The following is a 23,195-nucleotide window of genomic DNA, read 5'->3' on the forward strand; positions in this document are numbered from 1 at the left end:
AAGGTCACACAGAACCCGGATGAGAACCTAGGAGGGAGGAGAGGAAACCTCAACTGCAAAAAGCACTCTAAAATTACATCTAATTATTAAGGGTGAGAAACAGTTTGCCGAATTTATCAGGGAAATTCATTAAAATAAATAATCCCCTTTCAGGTTCCAGTCGGATGCCAGGACATGGGGAGGGCAAAACAATGAGGAACAACTGAAGAATAAAACATGCTATCTCCATTGTTTTCAGGCTGCAAATAATGGTCAGTCTGAGATTTGGGCGAAAGCTCAGATTGGATGTCAGGAGAAGTAATGAATGGTTGTTAGGAGATGGAAATGAAAGTGAATAATAGGGGAGGGTGGTGAGAGGATGGAGTCAGAGAGAAAGTAACCATCAGGTGCCTTGTGAAACACAAAGCAAAGCAGTATTTTCCCTGAAGGGCCAGAGGCTACCAGTTTCAGCCAGGGGATGTCTCATTCACTCCACCAAGCAATGGTAAGAGAAGAGTTTCCTTTATGTCCTGCAGCTTTAGTGATCACCTCAAGTTTGCAGAACTCAAGATAGAATTACTTCAGTGTAATTGCTACTCTGACACAAGAAGCTGTATATTTAAAAGCAAGTCTGGGCTTTGTACCTCAAGTAATATTTTATGACAGCTGGGTAATTAAATTATTCTGCAATAGATAATTAATAACACTGAGGAAGTTCCTCTGCAGCTGGGCTCCCCGCCCATCTTTTCCGGATCCCTTGTCTGGTAGGACATAATATTAAGAATAGTCTTTCAGCTTTTTAGAATTCTTAAACCTTGGCATCCTCCAAGGTTTGGACTTAACTGGCCTGAGAATACTCCTTCCAGATTTGGGGGATTTTGCTCTGCAGGCCAGGGCTGACAATCAGAGGTGGGGGAAGAGCAAGCTGACCTGGTAGCATAGGTTATCAGCCTGACCTCACTGCTCATTTGGATGCTCCCTGAGGTCACTCAGTGAATCAAGAGGGGGAAAAATCAAGTGTGATCAAATTTACAGTTAACCATTCTGGTGCCTCCTTCAGCTGTTATATGGAATCCAACTAAACTGTAAGCTCATGAGGGCAGGAATCCTGTCTACCAACTCTACTGCATTCTCCCAAGGACTAAGAACAGTGCTCTGAAAATGGTAAAGGTTCAATAAACATCACTGATTGTTTCCACAGCCCCATCACGGCCAGACCCCTACGCAAAGAGCTTTTAGGAAGAATTTAAGCCCTTATTATGTGCCAGGAACTGTTCTAAGTGCCGAGGTAAATGCAAAGTAATGAGGTTGGACACAGTCCATAACCCACATGGGGCTCACACTCTTATTCCCCATTTTACAGATGAGGTAACTGAGGCAAAGAGAAGTGAAGTGACTTGTCCAAGGTCACACAGCAAACAGGTGGCAGAGCCAACAACAGAACTCAGGACCTTCTGACTCCCAGGCTGGTGCTCTATCCACTATGCCGTGCTGCTTCTCAGGGAGTTTCAAACTCCCTGCTTGCTTCAGGGAGTGAAAGAATTCATTACACTCTGCTAAATGAATATGCCCTTCTTTCAAGATAGGAAGGAAAGAAGAGCTGACCGTAACTCTTCTGTTCTCTGCTGTGAATCTGAGCGGAGGAGATGGGCTTTAACCCAATACTGGACTAACACTGCTTCAGGACTTCCATGGTTCCAGAAGAGATGAATGAGGATATTGTGGATCACTTAGTCATATCTTCTCCACTATCCTGCCCTCTTCAAGTATTTTCTTCCCTGTAGTACCCTCAGAATAGTGCCTGGAAAAGCCAAAATACTTAAAGGATTTCTTTTGTGGTCATGTAACTCCCTCCTTGTTCAGAAGCAGGCCTTTTTCATTTGAACTTCAATTTCCAGAACTGGCATTCATGTTTCAGTATACCTTTTCAGCTGAATCCCAACCCCATATTTCCTGAGTCAGCAGCTAAAACTCACATCTGCTATCTTGCCACCTATATTCCATCTTCCAAAACAGCTGAAATGCAGCCATTTATGCTACAGGGCAGTAGTTGTAGTCTTGTATAATCATACATTATGGGAAAATTGTGTTTTCATGACCAATGACTGCATGGAAATTAATTCATTTGGGGAAAGTGTTTAAAGGTACCAAATGATTGACGTTTTTCTTGCAAATTCTGATAGTATTATCATGCCCACCAGTAGCAGAATGCATTCCATCCTTGCCACTCATTTTTATTTTATTGTAGTAAATACTGAAAAGTTGCAGAAAGCAAATAGAAATACAAAGTCCTACGTGGCAAACTACAGTAAAGCTGAGGTAGATGCTTTGGAAATGCAGTCTCACCTCACATTGCAAACATGCAAACAACTGTTTCTTCCTTAAGGTCAATCAATTTGTGGATCACTTTATACTCAGGACCGACCTGTTGAGTGGGAAAAATGTTCCCTAATTCTTCCATTGTATTATATCCAAATAACATAATGAAAGCACATTATAGCAGAAATGACATAGCAGAGAAAGCAGCCAGGCTTCTTTGATTTCATTACCTCATTATTATTACTGGTATTAACAATAATAATAGTGCTATTTGTAAAGTGTTTACTCTGTGGCGAGCATTGTGCTAAGCCCTGGGGTACAGTGCACTCAGACTAGAAATGGTCACTGTTCACATCCGGGTCACAGTCCAATGGGGAGGAAAAAGAGGTATTTAACCCCCATTTTACAGATGAGGAAACTGAAGCACACAGAAATCAATCAATCATATTTATTGAGCAGTTCACTGTGTGCTGAGTACTGTACTTAGCATTTAAGAAGTTAAGTGATTTTCCCTAGGTCACACAGCAGGCAAATGAGGAGCTGGGATTAGAACCCAAGTCTCCTAACTCCCAACCCTGCACTGTTCCTACAAGGCTTAGCTGTTTCTCTTCCTTAAAAAAAATGGTCAAAAAAAACCAAGAACCGCATCAGGTTTCTATTTTGAGTCTCTGTTTTCCCAAATCACATTCCTTGCTGACTGAACTGCACACTTGCCCCATTTAAATTCTGCCAGTTTTCCATCCAGTACCTCTGCACTGATGGCATACTACAGTGTCTTTAATAGATCAGGTTCATTCTGAGACTTGCCTTCTGAATGTTTTAGTTTCCCCATACCCACCCAAAAGGCCTTACACACGAAGCTCCAATATCCAAGGGGGTCTACCTACAATTCCTGCCTCAAACTTTCACCGTTCTGCCCAGATTACTTGACTACATCCCCTCAAAAGTGGAACAGGGAGAAAGCTGGAAAGGGACTAAATATGACAGGTTTAGGAGGGGCAAGTAAAACAAACAAACAACAAACCAAAACCCTCCAGGACTGACATCTGTTCAGCTTTTCCAAAGAGGAGCTGCAGAAATTAATGGGGTACTCAAATAAATTGAATGCGAGTATTAAAAAAGGACATCTCTGAAGTTGCACCAGAGTCCCTTGAGCTGGCAGGTTTATTCCTGTACAGATAGAGAAGCAGAGTGGCTCAGTGGAAAGAGCCCGGGCTTTGGAGTCAGAGGTCATGGGTTCAAATCCCAGCTCCGTCACTTGTCAGCTGTGTGACTTTGGGCAAGTCACTTCACTTCTCTGTGCCTTAGTTCCCTCATCTGTAAAATGGGGATGAAGATTGTGAGCCCCTCGTGGGACAACCTGATCACCTCGTATCTCCCCCAGTGCTTAGAACAGTGCTTTCTACATAGTAAATGCTTAATAAATGCCATCATTATTATTATTATTATAAATGGTCTGACTCAGAAAGAAACTGCTAGTATTTCCTGGACCAGGAGATACCTCTCTCCTGCCCCTCTATTTTAAAGGTGATATGCTGACTGGACAGAAACAGAAGTACATTGGCTAAGGAGAGAAAGGGAGAGATTACTTACAAAATGCTGTGGCTCAATCATTCAATTTATTGTCAAAGGGATTTAAAGGGCTAAGCAAAAAAGCATTATGTGAAGGAGCCACCTTGGCAGGTAGGGAATAACTCAGCATGCCCCTCATCTTCATGAAAACATAGGAAACATAATCAGTCCCATATTGGGTCAAACCAATGGTCCATCTGGGTTGGTGGGGGGTTTTTTCCCCCTAATAGAGAAAAAGGCAAAGGGTGCTTAGAAGCAGAGAGTGAAGCAGAATGTGGAAAAGTTTTTTTCTTTTGCTTGTTTTCTGTATAGGAAATGCCCCATTAACAATTCCAATTTACGAGCATGGATTCTCCAAAAGGATCTGAATGCAATGATTCAGGCAATGAATCAGGCAATGATTGTGGTATTTGCTAAGCACTTACCAGGTGCCAAGCACTGTACTAAGCACTGGGGTAGATACAAGATAGCCAGGCCCCACATGGGGCTCACAGTCTAAGTAGGAGGGAGAACAGGCACTGAATCCTCATTTTGGAGATGAGGGAACCGAGGCACAGAGAAGTTAAAAGATTTGCCCAAGATCACATAGCAGGTAAGTGGCAGAGCCAGGATTAGAACCCAGGATCTCTGACTCCCAGACTCATGCTGTTTCCACTAGGTAACTAGGTAATTTTGCAGCTGGGTTGTTAGTATAGATGGCTAAATGGATTTGCACCCAAATCACAGAACCCTAGAAGTGCAAGGGACTGCAAGATGGCATCTGATTCAACCTCTGTACTGTAAGCTCGTTGCAGGCAGGGAATGTGTCTGTTACACTGTTATACTGTACTCTCCCACACCCTTAGTATAGTGCTCTGCACACAGTAAGTGCTCAATAAATACAATTGATTGAACCTCTAGGAAGATGAATTCTTAAATCATTCAGTACACGAGCAATGGTATTTAACAAGTTCCTACCATAGGTGAAGCATGGTGTTAAGAACCATTGCTTGATAATTACCCCACTTGTTAAAAAATACCAGCAATGGGAAGTTCATAATCTTCTCTGATAACGTGCCCCATTGTTGGCCCTGCAACTCAAGAAGTTACTGCTTAAGTATAGCCAAAGTCTCTCTGACTGCAGTTAGCTGCTAATCAATGTGGATAATCTAGACAGCCATATATGAATCTGAGAGAAAGTACTTCAGGACACAGATATGTCTCCTCAAGCTCTTGCATTCATTTGCTTAGTGTGCCCATAAAGACACAACCTTGTCTGTGTTCAAGGCGATGACTTGGATGTAAATAGTCACACATCCAGTGATTAAACCCATGAGCCACTAGGTCCCTGTTCCCCCTCCTGCCCTTGCCCTTTTTAATGCTCTGTGAAAATCTGACAAGTCTCAAAGACATCTGGCACAACACAGTGGGAGAAGCCCTTTGCCGGCTAAGGAGCTTCACTGGCAAAACCAGTCACCCAGGATTGGCCTGCAGCCCCCAACGCTCTTCTTGAGCGCCAGCAACTAGCCACCAAAGAATCACATCAGTGGCATGAGCTGAGGTCACAATGCTAAGGGACATGGAGATGAAATGATGCTGAGATGACGCCAGTGGAGTGCCATCTGGATAATTTCATTGTCTGGGTATTCCTAATACAAGATTTGGAGAGAACCAAAAAGGGAGTTTATAGGTAATGGCCAATTTGAGACATTCTACATTCCTGGAGCCAAACTGCAGGGAAGGCTGTGACACCTTCATCCCCTGATCCTCTGATCTGTGATTCATATATTCATTCATTCATTCAGTCGTATTTATTGAGTCCTTACTGTGTGCAGAGCACTGTACTGAGTGCTTGGAAAGTACAATTTGGCAACATATAGAGACAGTCCCTACTCAACAACGGGCTCACGGTCTAGAAGGGGGAGACAGACAGCAAAACAGAACAAGTAGACAGGTGTTGATACCATCAAAATAAATAGAATTTTAGATATATACACATCATTAATAGAGTAATAAATATGTAGAAATATATGCAAGTGCTGTGGGGAGGGGAAGGGGGTAGGGCAGAGGTAGGGAGTGGGGGTGATGGGGAGGGGCGGAAGAGCAGAGGATAAGGAAGGGTTCAGTCTGGGAAGGCCTCCTGGAGGAGGTGAGCTCTCAGTAGGGCTTTGAAGGGAGGAAGAGAGCTAGTTTAGTTTACTCATCTAGGGAAATTACAGATTCCTCAGAGACTCCCAAGTTCCTAATGTTCACTTTTCCAGTCTGGAAAAAAAAAAAGGATGAACTCACAACCTAAATGGGTCTCCTCCTCTCTGCAGACCCTTTATTCACCTGACATGTGGCAACTCAGTAAGCAATTGCAGCTTCTCTAAGCCCCTGGCTGCAAAGGGGTTGCATTATATCCTTGGCTTTTTCTAACCCCAGACTTCATGCTCCAATAAAATGGTTCAGATTTCAACCACAATAAGAACAATCTAATTTGCTGCCTTGAAAAGTTTATCATCATTGGGATTCCACTACCTCTGAGGTCTGAGGAGAATCAAGATGTCTCATCTCCCCTATACAATGGCCTTAGTGGAATATGCCTTTGAAGTCAAAGTGACTCAATCTTTAGTTCTTATCACAACTTTCCTCTTGTCCAGCACTTGTTACTTAGGTGCACCCCTACCTCTTTCTGAACATTTAGCTTGTGAATGCCACCACCTCCCTCCCCTCCAGGGGAAATGAACTGTCTAATTCCCACGTATGTGTTCTCTCTCAATACTTAGGAAGTAACTACGCACACAGTAAGCACTTAATAAATACCATTACTAATATTGCTACTGGAGGTAATGCATGTGTTGATCTTGCCTTTCCTTAGCTTTTGTTTATCCCCTCAATCCCATCTATTCTTTCCTGCCAAGTGACATAACAGCCTGTGTAAGCCACGGCAAAACCATCCACTAAACCATTATGGAAGCCTCTGCCTTCCCTGGCCCTAATTCCAAATACAAAAGTCAGATTTCTAACAACCTCTGATTTCTCCCACCGATATCATAACAGATCTCTCCTCTTGCCTCCCTCAATACAGCGGGTGACTACCAAGTTTGTCCTCTGACCACTAAGTTTCTCTAATTGCATTAAGATGTCTCTGGACGTCAACTGGCAAACTGAACAGCCCATGGAAACAGAAGTCAAGGCTTTAGAAGGAGGATTCAGATGCTGCTTGCAGACTGTGTGTGCTTTCAAAGCTCTCCTATTGACCTTGTCTGTGTAATTTTCAACATAATGATTTTAAAATTGCCACACTAGTTTAAATATGTAAGGAAAAGTTGAATTAAATATTATTTGTGGTGTGCCCTGATTTTCAAAGGGTCTCCCAATCTGATCCTGCCTATCAAGTTGATGTCTAAATTCCATTACTTGCAATTGCAAATGACTGTGTTTGCAAAATTGTGGTTGCAAATGGGTAAGCAGCTCTGAAATACTCAGCTGAAATGCTAACTTTGTTTGAAGAGATGCTGATTTTCCTAAAAGCTCAGCATGGGCTGTCTCTCCTTTTCCCTCTCTCTCCCTGTTTTTACACTTGTGGAAGCAGCACAGCCCAGTCCAAAGAGCACAGGCCTGGGAATCAAAGGACCTTGGTTCTAATCCCTGCTCCTCCAAGTATCTGCTGTGTGACCTTGGGTGAGTCACTTAACTTCCCTGTGCTTCACTTCATCTGTAAAATGGGGATTAAGACCATGAGCCCCGTGTGGGGCATGGACTGTGTCCAACCTAACGTCTACCTCAGCGCTTAGAACAGTGCATGGCACATAGTAAGCCCTTAAATACCGTTAAAAAAAAAAGAAAATAGAATGTAAGAAATTATATTATTTGGATAAGCAAAGCGCCATGTAAAGGAGAGGAATTGGTGAAGGAATGAGATCAATATCCGCTCACTCTTGGACCGCTCCAAGAGTGTCCATAATTCTGACAGACAGCAGCAAACCCAATGAGCATAGAGCAATAAGCAGGACTAAGGTCAACTCCACTGACATGACCTCTAGATTGTAAGCTCACTGAGGACAGAGCCTGTCCCGCCATCGACCCCTGGCCCACGTCCTTTCCCTGGCCTAGAATGTCCTCCCTCTACACATCCTCCAAACTAGCTCTCTTCCTCCCTTCAAAGCCCTACTGAGAGCTCACCTCCTCCAGAAGGCCTTCCCAGACTGAGACCCCTTTTTCCTCTCTTCCTTCCCATCTCCCCCCGCCCTACCCCCCTCCCCTCCCCAAAGCACTTGCATATATTTGTACACATTACTCTATTTTATCTGTACATATTTACTACTCTATTTATTTTGTTAATGATGTGCATATAGCTGTAATTCTATTAATTCTGATGGTTTTGACACCTGTCTACATGTTTTGTTTTGTTGTCTGTCTCCCCCTTCTAGACTGTGAGCCCGTTGTTGGGTAGGGACCGTCTCTATATGTTGCCGACTTGTACTTCCCAAGCACTTAGTACAGTGCTCTGCATGAAGTAAGCGCTCAATATATATGATTGAATGAATTAATCATGTCTACCTTCTCAGTTATACTGTACGCTCCCAAGTGCTTAGTACAGTGCTCTGCTCACAGTAAGAGCTCAATGAATATGACTGATTGATAACCAACTAGTGAAAGAGAGAGAGACTATGTGGGAAGAAAAACCACCACTCAGCCCAGGCACATTGGCTTCCCACAATTTCCTGTTTTCCAGTGGGCTAGACCTGCTCAAGAGGAGCCCTCCTTAGGAATTCAACCTTGCAGAATGAGTGCATCTTGAATTTTGGAAGAAGGGATCACCATATTCTTGGGACCCTCCATGAACGAGAAATCTCTTACAAAGCTATTCTATGAGCCCCAGCACACTTTTACCCTTATAATAATAATTAATAATTATGGTATTTGCTCACAGAGTCAGCGCTCAATAAATATGACTGAATGAATGAATTATGGCATTTGTTAAGCACTTACTATGTGCCAGGCACTGTTCAAAGCGCTCGGTAGATACAACGTAGTCAGGTTGTCCCATGTGGGGCTCACAGTCTTAATCCCCATTTTACAGATGAGGTAAATGAGGCCCAGGGAAGTGAAGTGACTTGCCCAAGGTCACACAGACAAGTGGCAGAGTCGGGATTAGAACCTATGACCTTCTGACTCCCATGCCCGTGTTCTATCCACTACGTACTGTCGTGTTCCTCACCCCAAATCTGGGTTTCTAGTTTGTTGCCTCTGTGAAGTTACAGTTCAGCTCTCCCATATGTGTACATCTCCAGAGAGGATTTCAGCTAGAGAAACCTGTTTGTATGAAATGATTTCCCTTTATATGACAGCCATGTCACCAAAAGGAATGACAACAGCAACTGCCCTTCAGGAGACTAAAAGTGATGATTCTGAAACAAGGTTTCCAGCAGTCGCTGGGCTCGCTTACAAGGGCACAAACTTTTGTTCTTCCCTCTGGGGGCCAATGTAAAAGAAGTGCAGAGTTTAGGGAACTCGGAGACACCAACAAATGACATATGGGACTTGGAGTTTATTCTTTCTTCCTCACAAAGGAGCAGCAAACAACCCTGCATTCTAGGCATTTCCATTTTATTTTTTTTTTCTTTCACAAGTCCCAGCTAGACACCTCCAAACCACACTGCCATCTCCCTCATACCATTCCTTTCCAAACTCCTCAAGCAAGCTGTCTGCATCTGCTACTTTCTCAACCTCTCCTCAACCCCTGCAATCTGGCTTCCACCCACTTTGAAATTGCCCTCTCTAGGGTCACCACTGACCTTTTTCTTACCAAATCCACCAGACTACTCCATCCTAACCCTCCTATACCTTGCGGCTGTCTTTGATACTGCAATAATAATAATAATAACTGTGGTATTTGTTAAGCGCTTATGGTGTGCCAGACAGTGTACTTAATGCTGGGGTGGATACAAGCAAATAGGGTTGGACACAGTCCCTGTTCCACATGGGGCTCCCAGTCTCAGTCCCCATTTTACAGATGAGGTAACTGAGGCATAGAGAAGTCAAGTGAATTGCCCAAGGTCACACAGCAGACAAGCAGTGGAGCCAGGAGTAGAACTCAGGTCCTCTGATTTCCAGGCCCGTGTTCTATCCACTAGGACATGCCCACTCCCTTCTCTTGGAAGCACTATCTAACCTTGGTATCGTCGACACTGTCCTCTGTTGGTTCTCTTCCTACCTCTCTGATGGCTACTTCTCAATCACTTTTACTGATTCTTCCTCTGCCTCCCACATCCTAACTTTGGGAACCATAAAACAAAGTTCTGGGTTGCCTTCTATTCACTATTTACACCCACTCCCTTGGAGAACTCATTGCTCCTATGACTTCAACTACCATCTCTACATGGATGACTCCCAAATCTACCTCTCTGATTCCGACCCATTTCCTACTCTGCAATTCTCACTTCCTCCTGCCTTCAGGACAACCCTGTTTGGATATTCTATCTGACATCTCAAACTTAGCAGAACTCCCCATCTTCCCACTTAGATTCTCTCCTCCCACAACTTTCCCATCACTGTTGACACTACCACCATCCTCCTGTCTCATCAGCCAGCCTGCATCATTCTTGACTCGTGTCCTTCATTCATACCACATATTTGGTCAATCACCAAATCCCTGTCAGTACATCCTTCACAACATCTCTAGAATCTGCCCCTTCCTCTCCATCCAAATCACCACTATGCTGATCCAAACACTTGTCATAGCCCGCCTCAAATGGTGCAACAGCTCTCTCTCTGACCTCTTGACCTCCAGTGTTCCTACTCCCCAGTCCAAGCTTCACTCTGCTGCCATAATCATTTTTCTGAAAAAAAAAATTCTGTACACATCTCCCCACTCCTCAAAAACCTCATTCAAAAAACCCATTCATCTCCACATCAAGCGCTAACTTCTCACCACTGGCTTTAAGGCATTCAGTCAATTCTTTCTCTCCTACCTATCCTTCCTCTTCTTCCACTACAACTCAGCACTCAATAAATTCCATCATCTGAATGATTGATTTAACCACTTTGCTTTTAAATTCCTTATGTCCACAGCTTTGGCCTTCAAGGATTTTCCACAGTCTGAGGCAGAGGATGGGTGAAATGTTCTACCAAGAACTTCAAGTGGAGAGTTAGGACACTTGGAAATGACTTCATTTTGTGGGGGCAGCTGGCCCAGAAATGTATTGCTTTTTCCCATGCTAATATTCTCCTTAAATAGTTTCCTTGTTGTCCACTCCCTTAAAATCCATTGGCCATCTGCCTCTATGTTCTTATATCTGTCTGTGTCTAATTTACAAAGGAGAGTTGGTGGGTTCCACTCACCAGTAAAACCTGTTGGGAGTGATCCGGCCATGCATCAGGTGCCATCTCCTTCCAAAGTCCATGGAACTATACAGCTGAAAAAAAACAAACAGGGAAGAACATACATGAGGAAAAATATAGAAAAAAACAGCAACATGCTAATTTTTTTTTAAGTCACTCAGTGGTATTTTATTGAGCCTTACTGTGTGCAGAGCACTGTATGAAGCACTTGGGAAAGAACAATATAATGGAGTTGATAGACATGGTCACTGCCTGCTAGGAGCTTACAGCCTACAGTGAGAGAGAGACATAGAAATAAATTACAGATGGGGGAAATAGCAGTATATAAGGTTATGTGCATAAGTGCTGTGGGTGAGTAAGTGCTTAGGGGGTACTCAGCCAAGTGCACATGCAACACACAAGGGAGGGTCGTAAGGGAAATGAGGGCTTAGTCAGGAAAGGTCTCTTGGAGATATAATTTTTGAAGGGTTATGAAAATGAGGAGAGTTGCAGACTGTTAAATATTAAGGGGGAGAAGGAGTTCCTGGTCAGAGGAGGAAGTGGGCAAGCAGTTGGTGGTGAGATAGATGAGACTGAGGCATAAAAATTACATTGGTGTTTGAAGAGTGAAGCATGCGGATTGAGTTGTAGTACATCAGCAAGGTAAGGTAGGAGGGAGAGAGCCGATGCAGTGCCTTAAAGTTGACGGTAAGAAGTTTCTATCTGACAGGGAGGTGGGTGGGTAACCATTGGAGATTTTTGACTAGTGGGAAAGCAGACCAAGGTTTTTCTGGAAAAATGACCCAGGCAGTGAAGTAAGCCCAACACACCATGTTGGATGCCTTGACTTCCTATCCATCTCCCATTGCTTGTAGCAGAGGTCGTGCACCCTAACAATGATCCTAATCCATGGAACCCATACTCTTCCTTCCATAGAGCCCCGATGCTTGTCATCTCAGCCAAACTTGTCAATTCCCCCTCTAGACTGCCAGTTCATTGTGAGCAGGGAATGTATCTACCAACTCTGTTGTAATGTACTCTCCCAAGTGCTTAGTACAGTGCTCTGCACACAGTAATCACTCAATAAATATGATTTAACTCTTAAACCCCTTCCATGAATCTCTGTTTTGATTGCCTCTTACCCCATAGCGGGGCAAATGAGGCTGAAGGTCCATTGGTTTCCTTATGAGCCTACAACACTTTGTTTTCTTGTTTGCTTTCATTACATGAGGTTCCTGGTCTGAGTCTAAAGCAGCTGTGGATAAGTCTGGCTTTCTGGAACTAAACGCTTCTCATTTCAGCTACTTGTCTTCCCAACAGTGATTACTTCAGAGAGAATTCCTCCCTCCATCAAGTTAAGAGCCAGAGACCAGCTGCTGTAGCTTTTTTCATAGTATTAGATCTCGACTTGACTGATGACCGAGAGATTAAATTGAACTCTCAGTCTCTAGGCTGATTCGAATGAGCAGAAAGGACGGCTACAATTCATTTGGGGCTTTGGAGGCAGCTACCTTAAATTCTAAGCCACAGCAAGTGTTTGAGCTCAGTGGGTGTCTCAATAGAAGGGGTCCTGTGGTCCCGACGAGTCTTTATGGACAAGTCACTTTACACCACTCGGATGGCATCATTAGCAGACACAAAGAAAAAGGTCCATGGTGAAATCATGAATCCAGCATGATATAAAAAGGTGCAGGAATCTTTCCAGATGTGTCTTCCCTCCCTCAGCGACACAGCTCAGAAGTATTGTCAAATCTGGGTGGAAATTGGAACAGACAACAGCAGGAAGTGCTAACGTATGCCTCATCTGAGCAATGCATTAAAATAGGAAAACGTATCTGAAGAAGGTGCTGACATTTCTTTCTGTAATCTCACATGTTCAAGAACACAATTCTAAGGTCCTCCCCCCACCGCCTTTATTCAAGATCTCAAAAGCCTTGAAAAATACACTCAACATTTGGGAAATGGTTTTCATCTTTAAAATTTCTGTAACTCCATGAAATTTCAAAGTACCCCAAAGATTCATTCATTCAATCATATTTATTGAGTGCTTACTGTGTGCAGAGCACTGTACTAAGTGCTTGGAAAGTACAATAAAATTAGAAATTAATATTACAGTTCTATGCTATAATATCACAGATGGGACAATTGAAGTTAGGCTTAATTTGTAAAGCTGGCAGAGGAAAGACCAACATATATATATATATGTATATATATATTTATATATTTTTTTAACCTAGAGTAAAAAACAATACTGTATGTAGAATGACTGCATGGTCTAGTGGAAAAAGCCCATACTTTAGTCAGGAGACCTGGATTCTAGTCCCTGCTCCACTGCTTGCCTACTGAGTGAACTTGAGCAAGTTACTTAGCCTCTCTGGGCCTCATTTGCCTCATCTGCAAAATGGGGCTAAAAAAACTTCCTTTTCGACTGTGAGCCTTGTGGGGGACAGGGGTCATGTCCAAGCTGCTTATCTGGTGTCTACCCCAATACTTCCTACAGTGCTTGGGCACATTAGTAAATGGTTAATAAATGCCATTATTATTATATCACACTGTGTGTTTGGCACAACAAAAGCCAAATTCATTAAAATGCAATATTCATTGAAAATAAACAAGAGTTTGCAGTCTGTTAAAACTTCTTAAAAACACAACTAATGGACATTTCCTTGTACAACTATGAGCAACATCTACCATAATTGTCCCTCTGGATGACCTCCTCCTGCTTCAGAGAGTGAATTTCCACTACTTTTATTCATAAGAACTAAGTGTGAAGCATAATCACATCTCTTAAGGCCACTTAGCTCACCTCTCATGAGGTACTTGAATGTACATCCTCAGTTATCCCTTCCCCGCCCCCAACACACACACACACACACAAATTTAAATGAATCATCTGAACAGCTGGAAAATAGAAATGAACATGAAACTTTTTTATAAATGCTTCAATTATTAGTTCCTTAATCACATCTATGTTACAGGTAAAACCTCTTGTGGCCTGAAAGCTGAAGGCAGGATTCAATCTGCTGGTTATCCGCAAAGTAATCACACCTTGATGTTTATGGATGTTTTGGGTTATCTTACAGGATGACAATTGATCAGATGCCCTACATCAACTAAGGGCAGCAACCTGAGAAAGCCAGTAAACCTAATCCCCAACTTACAACCATTTCCAATTGCACATTTCATAGATCTACTACCACACTCCCTAACCCCCTATGCTATTCTTCGGTGTTCTCTCAATTCTAGAATAGCACTGGAAACTATAAAAAATAATGAAAAAATAGTCACAAACACAGAGAAAATGTCTACCCACCTGAAGTGAAGGGATTTGAGTATTTATCTTGCTCATTTAATCCATGTACTCGGCCCAGCCAGGCCAAGTCAACCCAAAAAAACTCCACTGTGCAGCCTGAATGATCTAGAGTGGCTGTCTACTGGAGTAAAATGATGGAATAATTCTTATCTTTCCACCTCATTGCCCTCTCTACATCCATCTTCAGGTTACGGATCCACCTTCTAATATATATCCCCAGCTTTTCGCTATACCATTCCATCATAAGCCTGTAGTCCTTGAATCTATCTAAACCTTTCTTGAGCCTTCTAATTTCTTCAACCTTTTCCTCTAGCAACTCTAACTTTATCCCCTAGAAATTCATTTTGGAACTCTCAGCAATGAATGTATTGAAACTCTTCTGGAAACTATTCAAATTGTCCAGCTCTATCCTATCCTGGGGTAATAAAATGAGAATTTGATCTATTATTTTTTAACCAAAAGGTTATGTGCAGTCACAGTTCTCTGCTGAGCCTAATTTAGGTAAAGCAGACAATTTTTTAAATCATTATTAGTATTCATGGTAACAATAGCATTTAATAAGCACGAATTATGTACCCAAGCACTTTGCGAAGTGTGGGGTTATATACTAGATAATCAGATAGAACACAGTCCCTGCCCCATGTGGAGCTCGCAGTTTAGTGGGGAGGAGAACAGGTCAGGTATTTCCATCCCCAATTTACACATGAGTACACTGAAAAACAGATAAATTAAATCACTTTCTCTAATTCACACAGCAGACATGCAGCAGAGCTGGGACTAGAATCTCGATCTCTTGACTCCCTCACTTATGCCTTTCCACTAAGCTACCTTGCCTCTTTTCTTTCCACCCCTGTCCGATTCAGGGTGAGTGGGTGATTCTTAAATCATCTTGGTAACCCCCAGGTGCTACCTGAGAACAAATCTGTCTCTTGAGCAACCACGAATCCTAGATCCTAGGGCAAAGATTTGTGATCTTCCCACTAGCAGAAAAACGTGTGCTTGAGTTGTTATCTGCTAGTGAAGATGAGTTGCCTTGAGAAAAGGGATTGTATCTTCATACTCTATTGTACTCTCCCAAGTGCTTTGTACAGTGCTCTGCACAGAACAAATGCTTGGTAAATACTAGTCATTGACTGACTGTAGACTGGAAGCTCTCCGTCTATAATGTAAGCCCCTTTTCTAGATTGTAAGCTCACTGTGGGCAGGAAATGTGTCTACCAACTCTGTTGTATCGAACTCTCCCAAGTGCTTAGTACTGAGCTCTGCACCCAATAAAGTGCAAAAGAAATACTCTTGATTGATTGACAGATGGAACTATCCACACTCTCTCACCATGACCATAGCACCCTCAACTCCCTGTGGCCAGGGCACTCACACTGCCCTGTGGCTGGCTGGGATTAGGGCTGCAGTCTTTGTCTGTGGAACAAAACATATCAGTGCTCCTTCCTTCAGAAGAGTTCCACATATACCTTTTTCTTAGTGAAGTCCTATAAGGTCTGGGATTTGAAATAAGGCAATTCCTCTCCCACTGCAACCCATCCCATCCACTTACCTCCCCTGAAACCAATCTACTCAGTGTACCTTGATCTTGTCTCTCTCACCACGGACCCCTTGCTAACGCCCTCCCTCCTGGCTGGAACTCCCTCCCCATTCTTATCTGACAGACCTCCACTCTCCCCATCTTCAAAGCTCTACTAAAATCATATAATAATAATAATAATAATTGGCATTTGTTAAGCGCTTACTATGTGCAAAGCACCATTCTAAGCGCTGGGGAGGATACAGGGTGATCAGGTTGTCCCATGTGGGGCTCACAGTCTTAATCCCCATTTTACAGATGAGGTAACTGAGGCCCAGAGAAGTTAAGTGACTTGCCCAAGATCACACAGCAGACATGTGGTGGAGTCGGGATTCGAACCCATGACCTCTGACTCCAAAGCCCGTGCTCTTTCCACTGAGCCACGCTGCATCTCCTCCAGGAGGCCCTCCCTGACTAATCTCTCATCTTCCCATCTGATTGTCCCTCCCTTCTGCTTCACCTATGGACTTGGGCCCATACCCCAAAAGCACTTTAATACTCACCCCACCCCTGCCTCCACAGCACTTCTATACATGTCCTTATACTCTGTGGCTTCCCTTACCTGAGGTATTGTGCTTTTTCTTAAGCACTTACTATGTTCCAAGCACTGAACTAAGCATGGGGAAGATACAAGCAGATCAGGTTGGACACAGTCCCTGTTCCACATCGGGCTCATACTCATAACCCCCATTTTACAAATGAGGTAACTGAGGCAGAGAGAAGTGAAGGTCACACAGCAGACAAGTGGGGGAACCGGGTTTAGAACCCAGACTCATTCTCAAGGGAGAGACGGACAATAGTAGAAATGAATACACTCCAGATATGTACATAAGTGCTGAGGGGTGAGTAAAGGGTTCAAGTCCAAGTGCAAGGGTGACACAGAAGGGAGAGGGAGAAGAGGAAATGAGGATTTAATCGGAGAGGGCCTCTTAGAGAAGATGTGGTGTTTGAAGGTGGGAGGTCAGATTTGAAGAGGGAGAGCATTCAATCAATCAATCGTATTTATTGAACGCTTACTGTGTGCAGAACACTGTACTAAGCGCTTGGGAAGTACAAGTTGGCAACATATAGAGACGGTCCCTACCCAACAGTGGGATTCCAGGCCAGAGGTAGGCACAAGGCACTCTCCCCACATCATCTTTGACTCTAGGGACCATTATGATAATCACAGATAGAATGTGACTTCATACACAATATAGAGAAAGAGAGCTGATGACCCATTAACAAATATGTGTCTGATTTTTATGTAAACATACTTAGTGATAAGGAACAAGGGAAAATAAAGCACAGAAAATGGGGTGAGGCTATGCTTGGCGAAAAATAATTCAGGCTGCCTCGTCAACTACAACAAGATTTGCTTCATTGTGCCCTCTATAAGATATTAGGCCAAATATAGCTTCTCAGATCCAAGCCCATTCCAAATGTTTGGCAAGACCCCGCCTCACTGCAGATTCTCCCCAAATTCCACTTTACATATATTTAATGGGAGATGCCTCCAGATATCTACTTCTCTAGGAACTCTTTCAACCAAACATTCCTTTAAGTTGCAAATCTCTGAAAAGCGCAGGACTGAAGACCTCTGAGATGAACAAGCTTTCCCAACTTGCCCAGATGTGTTAGTGAGCATCTAATAACCCTAAATCTACTCCTAAAACGAAAGTACTACACAATAACTATCAGTATGGATTTAAACCAAAAGAAACATAAGAATTGCCAGTTCTTGGACCATTCAGCCTGGCATTGTATTTCCCCCTTCCTTTCTAGAAACATGCTTGGAGGCACCATGTGACGGTTGCTTTCCTTAACATCAATTCTAATAGTGATATATTAACAAGCATTATTGTTACTCACTTATTGCATTGGTTGCAATGCCCTAATTGTAATTCCAGCATATAACACTGCTTTTCCCAGCCGGCATTCCTTATAGCATTTTTATACTTACTGACAGCACCCTTACTTGGCTGCAAGTGCACTGAGAAGCAACTTGGCCTAGTGGAAAGATCATGAGCCTGGGGGTCGGAGCACCTGTGTTCTAAATCCAGGGCACTTGCCTGCTGTGTGAAATTGGGCAAGTGCCTTAACTTCTCTGTGCCTCAATTTCCTCATTTGTAAAATGGGGAGTAAATACCTGCTCTCCCTCCTACTTGGAGAGTGACCCCATGTGGGACAGGAACTGTGTCCCACCCTATTATTTTGTTTCTACCCCAGTACTCAGTGCAATACTTGGCACATAAGTGCTTAGCAAATCTATAATTATACATAGTAAGTGGTTAACAAATACCACAGTTATTACAATAATATAATTGATATTTTGCAAAGTAACAACATCTAAGAATTTAAAACAAAGCCACCATTTTAGACCTTGGACACTGTACTTCGTTAGATATCAAAAAGTGACTGGAATGAGAAATAAAACCCTCTGGGGAAAAAAATGCAAAAATTTGAGAACAAAATTAATGTTAAGCAATTGAAACAAATTCACTGATGAAGAAATCAATTGATGGGGAAAATCCGAGGTAGTTTTACATGGGAGAGGATAACCACAATATGGATGAGGTTGATCAAAGAAAATCTATAAACTTGATTTAAAAGGAAGATTATATTCCTATTACACATGCTCAGTGAAAGAGGAACTTGAATAAAAGCGTAAAGGGATAATAGAGAAACAAGCCAAACCTTTAAGAAGCTATGTTCAGCTCCAGGGAGGTGTATATGTTATTGGAGATACTACTTAGAACATTTGACAAAATATATTCAGACACAAAATCTGAAATTAAAAGCAAATATGCAACCATTTTTTAAAACCTTGATGACAGAAGAAAATGGAAAATTTTGGCAATTGTCACAAATCAAGGGAGAGGGAAATAGTGATGAATGAAATTGAGCTGGGATATGTCACAAAGAGAATTCTGGGTAATAGATGAGCTATATTTCAAAGCTGATCAGTTACAGCTTGCCTTCTAAGATGAGTCATATCATCATAAATATAAGTGGGTCAACTGGGAATGGAACTATTTGTATGAGACAAGTGAGAAATATCATAAAGGCGTCACAAGCTATAAAGTGTAACTTCCTGAGAAAATAGAAAACTATTGATCATAGATCATGAAATCCTGAGACCTTGCTAAATAGTTTTAGTAATATCAAATGCAATAGAACAATCATAATGGCCATCTGTACCTGGACTATGGACAGTACTTATTTTTGCATTCACCCTACAGTGACCAGAGCACTATAATGCTTGGAAGAGTACAGTAGACATTAAAAGATATGGGCCCGGCCTTCCAGGAGCTTACAGTCTAGTGGGGGTTCCCAGAAAGCATGAGTTGCACACATTCAGTGAGTAGCAGGAAAAAGGTAGAAATGGTAACAGCAAAGCTATGAAAAAATAGGTAAGTTAATGGACCAGCCTAGTACATTCATGATGTGCAAACCTGTTTCTTGACAATTTTAAATCTCTTTTGTTTCCTTTCCCACAGTCTTCAAACTCCACTTAATGCATATGAAGCTTTCCCAAGATTTCTTCAGATCCTAGTTCTTGTTTATCCCACTGATCTATCTTCTTCATTACATTATTGCAGTCAGCATCACTCCACAGTCTATTTAAATGGAAACAGCCTCCCAAGTTTCAATTGGGAAAGATGAAACTTGGCACTCATTTTTCAACTTTCTGCCACCCTTTACTTAATGGAAATAAAAAACACAAAAAAAGATTCATTCTAGAGAATCTGTTCAGCACTTAATGCTGCAGAGTGCTTGGGAGATGAGAATTAAAGTAAAAGACCCAAGCCCTGCCCTGGAGGAGCTCACAATCTAATGGATGAGAGGAAAATAAGAAATACCATACTTGGTCAAATAGATGGTCCATCCTGTTCACTTCTGTCTCCAACGACCAAGTTTAAGGAAAGTTGGAGTAATAATATAATGGATGCTTCCTTGGAGCTATTCTCAAATTAGGGATGTATCTCCTAGTTTCTCTAACTTTTCCCTTCTATTTGGAGTTTATCGTCCACAAAAAAACCAAGACCATAAGACTAACATCAGTCCAAAATGAACTCTACTTTGACCCACAACCAAACAGAATAGCTCATGTTCAACTATTCCAATCATATTAGTGATGTGATGATTAATATTTAATTAGCTTAAAGTATCAGAGTTAGAATAAAGAAAGCTCATCCAAACTACACAGGATCCTCTAACAGTTTCAGTTACCAGGATAAGGCACATGGTGAAGCTATTTGGGAACGTGGGCATCGGATAGAAGAATCAAGATCTCACCATCCTCCCTGCAACCTTGGCACTATGCTCGACTCATCTCTCTTATTCAATCCACACATTCAATCCATCACCAATCACATACGTTTTAACTTCACAACATCTCTAAAGTACACTCTTTCCTCTCCACCCAACTATTATGCTGATCCAAGCACTCATCTTATCCTACCTTGGCCGTAGCCTCCTCATTGACCTCCCTGCCTCCTGTCTCTTCCCACTCCAGTCCTAACTTCAGTTGCTCCCCAGATCATTTTTCTAAAACAGAAATGGTCAGTATGTGTTTCCCTGCCCCTCCAGTAGTTGCCCATTCACCTCCACATCACACAGAAAAATTTGTTTCAATCGGCTCTAAAGCACTCAATCAGCTCAGCCCCTCCTACCTTACCATGCTGATTTCTACTAAAAACCAACCCACACACTTTGCTCCTCTAGAGACAACCGACTCACCGTACCTTGATCTCATCTATCATGTGAGCCTCATGTTGCACAGGGACTGTGTCCAATCTGATTATCATGTGTCTACCCCAGTGCTTGACACATAGTAAACACTTAACAAATACCACAATTATTAAAGGAAACTGGAGTTTACTACCCAATCCAAGAAAACCTCCACAGAAGCTCTGAATGTCATCATTCTCTTTTAATGAAAAGGAGGCAGTGGATGGATAAACCAGACTTTTAACCTGGAAGCCTTTCCCTGAAGAGTTAATGGTTAAAGGGTGAAATGTTGATTCAGTACTAGAGACTCTTACACTATGATACTGGGAATATGATGATGACTTTATTAAGCACTTACTATGTGCAAAGCACTGTTCTAAGCTCTGGGGAGGTTACAAGGTGATCAGGTTGTCCCACAGGGGGCTCACAGTCTTAAACCCCATTTTACAGATGAGGTAACTGAGGCACAGAGACATTAAGTGAGTTGCCCAAGGTCACATAGCAGACATGTGGAGGAGACAGGATTCGAACCCATGACCTCTGACTCCAAAGCCCATGCTCTTTCCACTGAGCCACACTGCTTCTTATGATACTTTTGAAATGAAGATCAGAGACTACCCAAAATCCTTGGCTGCTTCATGACCCTGTCACCTTAGTATTTTCATTTGGCATCATTTCATCTGAGTCTCCAGGGACCTTCCTAGACACTGATCCTCACCACACCCATAAGGAAAGAAGCCAATATCACCCTGGAATTTTTCAAATAGAAAAACTTCAGCAATGACAAATATGGAAACCGGATCATGGGGACATGAGGTGTCAGTTCCAGAACCAAGTGGATAACGGCCTCAGATACTTTATTAGGACAGTGTTTCTCAACTTTGGTTTCTCAGCTTGTATATGGAGCAAATTAAACAAAGTGGTCTTTGGGGGGCCAAATGACTTGACTTAGATTAGCTTATTTTGGACACATAATCAGGAGGACTAATTCTCTGGAGAAGACACTAAAGCTAGGAAAAGTCCAGGGAAAATATGGAAGAGGCAGACAAGCAGCTAGATAGATAGAGAAGCAGCATGAGAAGCAGCGTGGCTCAGTGGAAAGAGTGCGGGCTTGGGAGTCAGAGGATATGAGTTCGAATCCTGGCTCTGACACTTGTCAGCTGTGTGACCTTGGGCAGGTCACTTCACTTCTCTGTGCCTCAGTTCCCTCATCTGTAAAATGAGGATGAAGACTGTGAGCCCCATGTGGGACAACCTCATCACCTTGTATGCCCCCCAGCGCTTAGAACAGTGCTTTTCACATAGTAAGCGCTTAACAAGTGCCATTATTATTATTATTATAGAGACCATAACAATGATAACGGAAGAACCATTAGAAATGTTTCAGATTATGGCAGAGGACAGGATGTTCTGGAGAAAGTATATCCATGGAATAGTAATGAATCAGAAACTGACTCAACGGCACTTAATAATAATAATATCCTGGTATCTCTGATAGTCCTCATTTTGGGGATGGGGTGGGGGTGTAATTAATAGGTTGTCCCAAATTCTGGACTTTTCATTTTTTGTACAAAATAACCTAAGATGAATGACTTTATAGTTGTTAGTATTTAAATGCTTATGCACCAAACACTGTGCTTGGCCCTGGGTTAAATACCAAATAATCAGCTCTCACACAGGCCTATTCCACATGAGGTTCATGATCTAAGCCTGAGATCATGCATGGCTCAGTGGAAAGAGCACGGGCTTGGGAGTCAGAGGTCATGGGTTCTAATCCCGGCTCTGCCATTTACCATCTGTGTGGCTTTGGGCAAGTCACATAACTTCTCTGTGCCTCAGTTACCTCATCTGGAAAATGGGGATTAAGACTGTAAACCCCACGTGGGACAACCTAATCACCTTGTATCCCCCCCCCCACCGTGCTTAGAACAGTGCTTTGCATATAGTAAGCGCTTAACAAATGCCATCATTATTATTATCATCTAAGAGCTAAGGAGACTATGCATCTTATCCCCATTTGACGGATGAGAAAACTGAGGCCTAGAGAGTTTTAGGGATTAGCCCAAGACTGTCCAGCAGGCCCATGGCAGAGCTAGGATTAGAACCGAGGTTTCCCGACTCCCAAACCCCAGCTTGTTCCACTACATCCTGCTGCTTTAAGTGAAGATTGTCGCCCAGATTTCAGAACAGATGTCTGTGCTCGTTCTAGGAAATACATTATGAAGGCATGCGTATGCTCTGCCTTTTAGAGCTGGTGGTTTCGAAGCACATTCAATTGGCATTAAAACTTCCTTGGAGAGAAGGCTGTGAGCAGATGAACTTCTCTCTCGTATCAGCGCCCAACACCCACAGTACTAAGTGCCCTAAAGAGATTTCTCCGCTCAGGGACCACAACACTCTGCAAGGCTGTGTAAAGAGGTTGTGGTTTCACTC

General features: G+C 42.6%; 1 protein-coding gene across 1 annotated transcript in view; it reads right to left on the reverse strand.

Moving 5' to 3' along the window:
• Positions 1-23,195, reverse strand: part of SORCS3 (sortilin related VPS10 domain containing receptor 3) — a 404,518-nt gene that overhangs the window by 122,324 nt on the left and 258,999 nt on the right. Inside the window, exon 5 of the mRNA XM_038758619.1 lies at positions 11,179-11,252. Coding sequence (XP_038614547.1) covers positions 11,179-11,252 — 74 coding nt within the window. The remainder of the gene's footprint in view (positions 1-11,178; positions 11,253-23,195) is intronic.

This window comes from Tachyglossus aculeatus, chromosome 16, assembly GCF_015852505.1.
Source record: "Tachyglossus aculeatus isolate mTacAcu1 chromosome 16, mTacAcu1.pri, whole genome shotgun sequence".
NCBI lineage: Eukaryota > Metazoa > Chordata > Mammalia > Monotremata > Tachyglossidae > Tachyglossus > Tachyglossus aculeatus.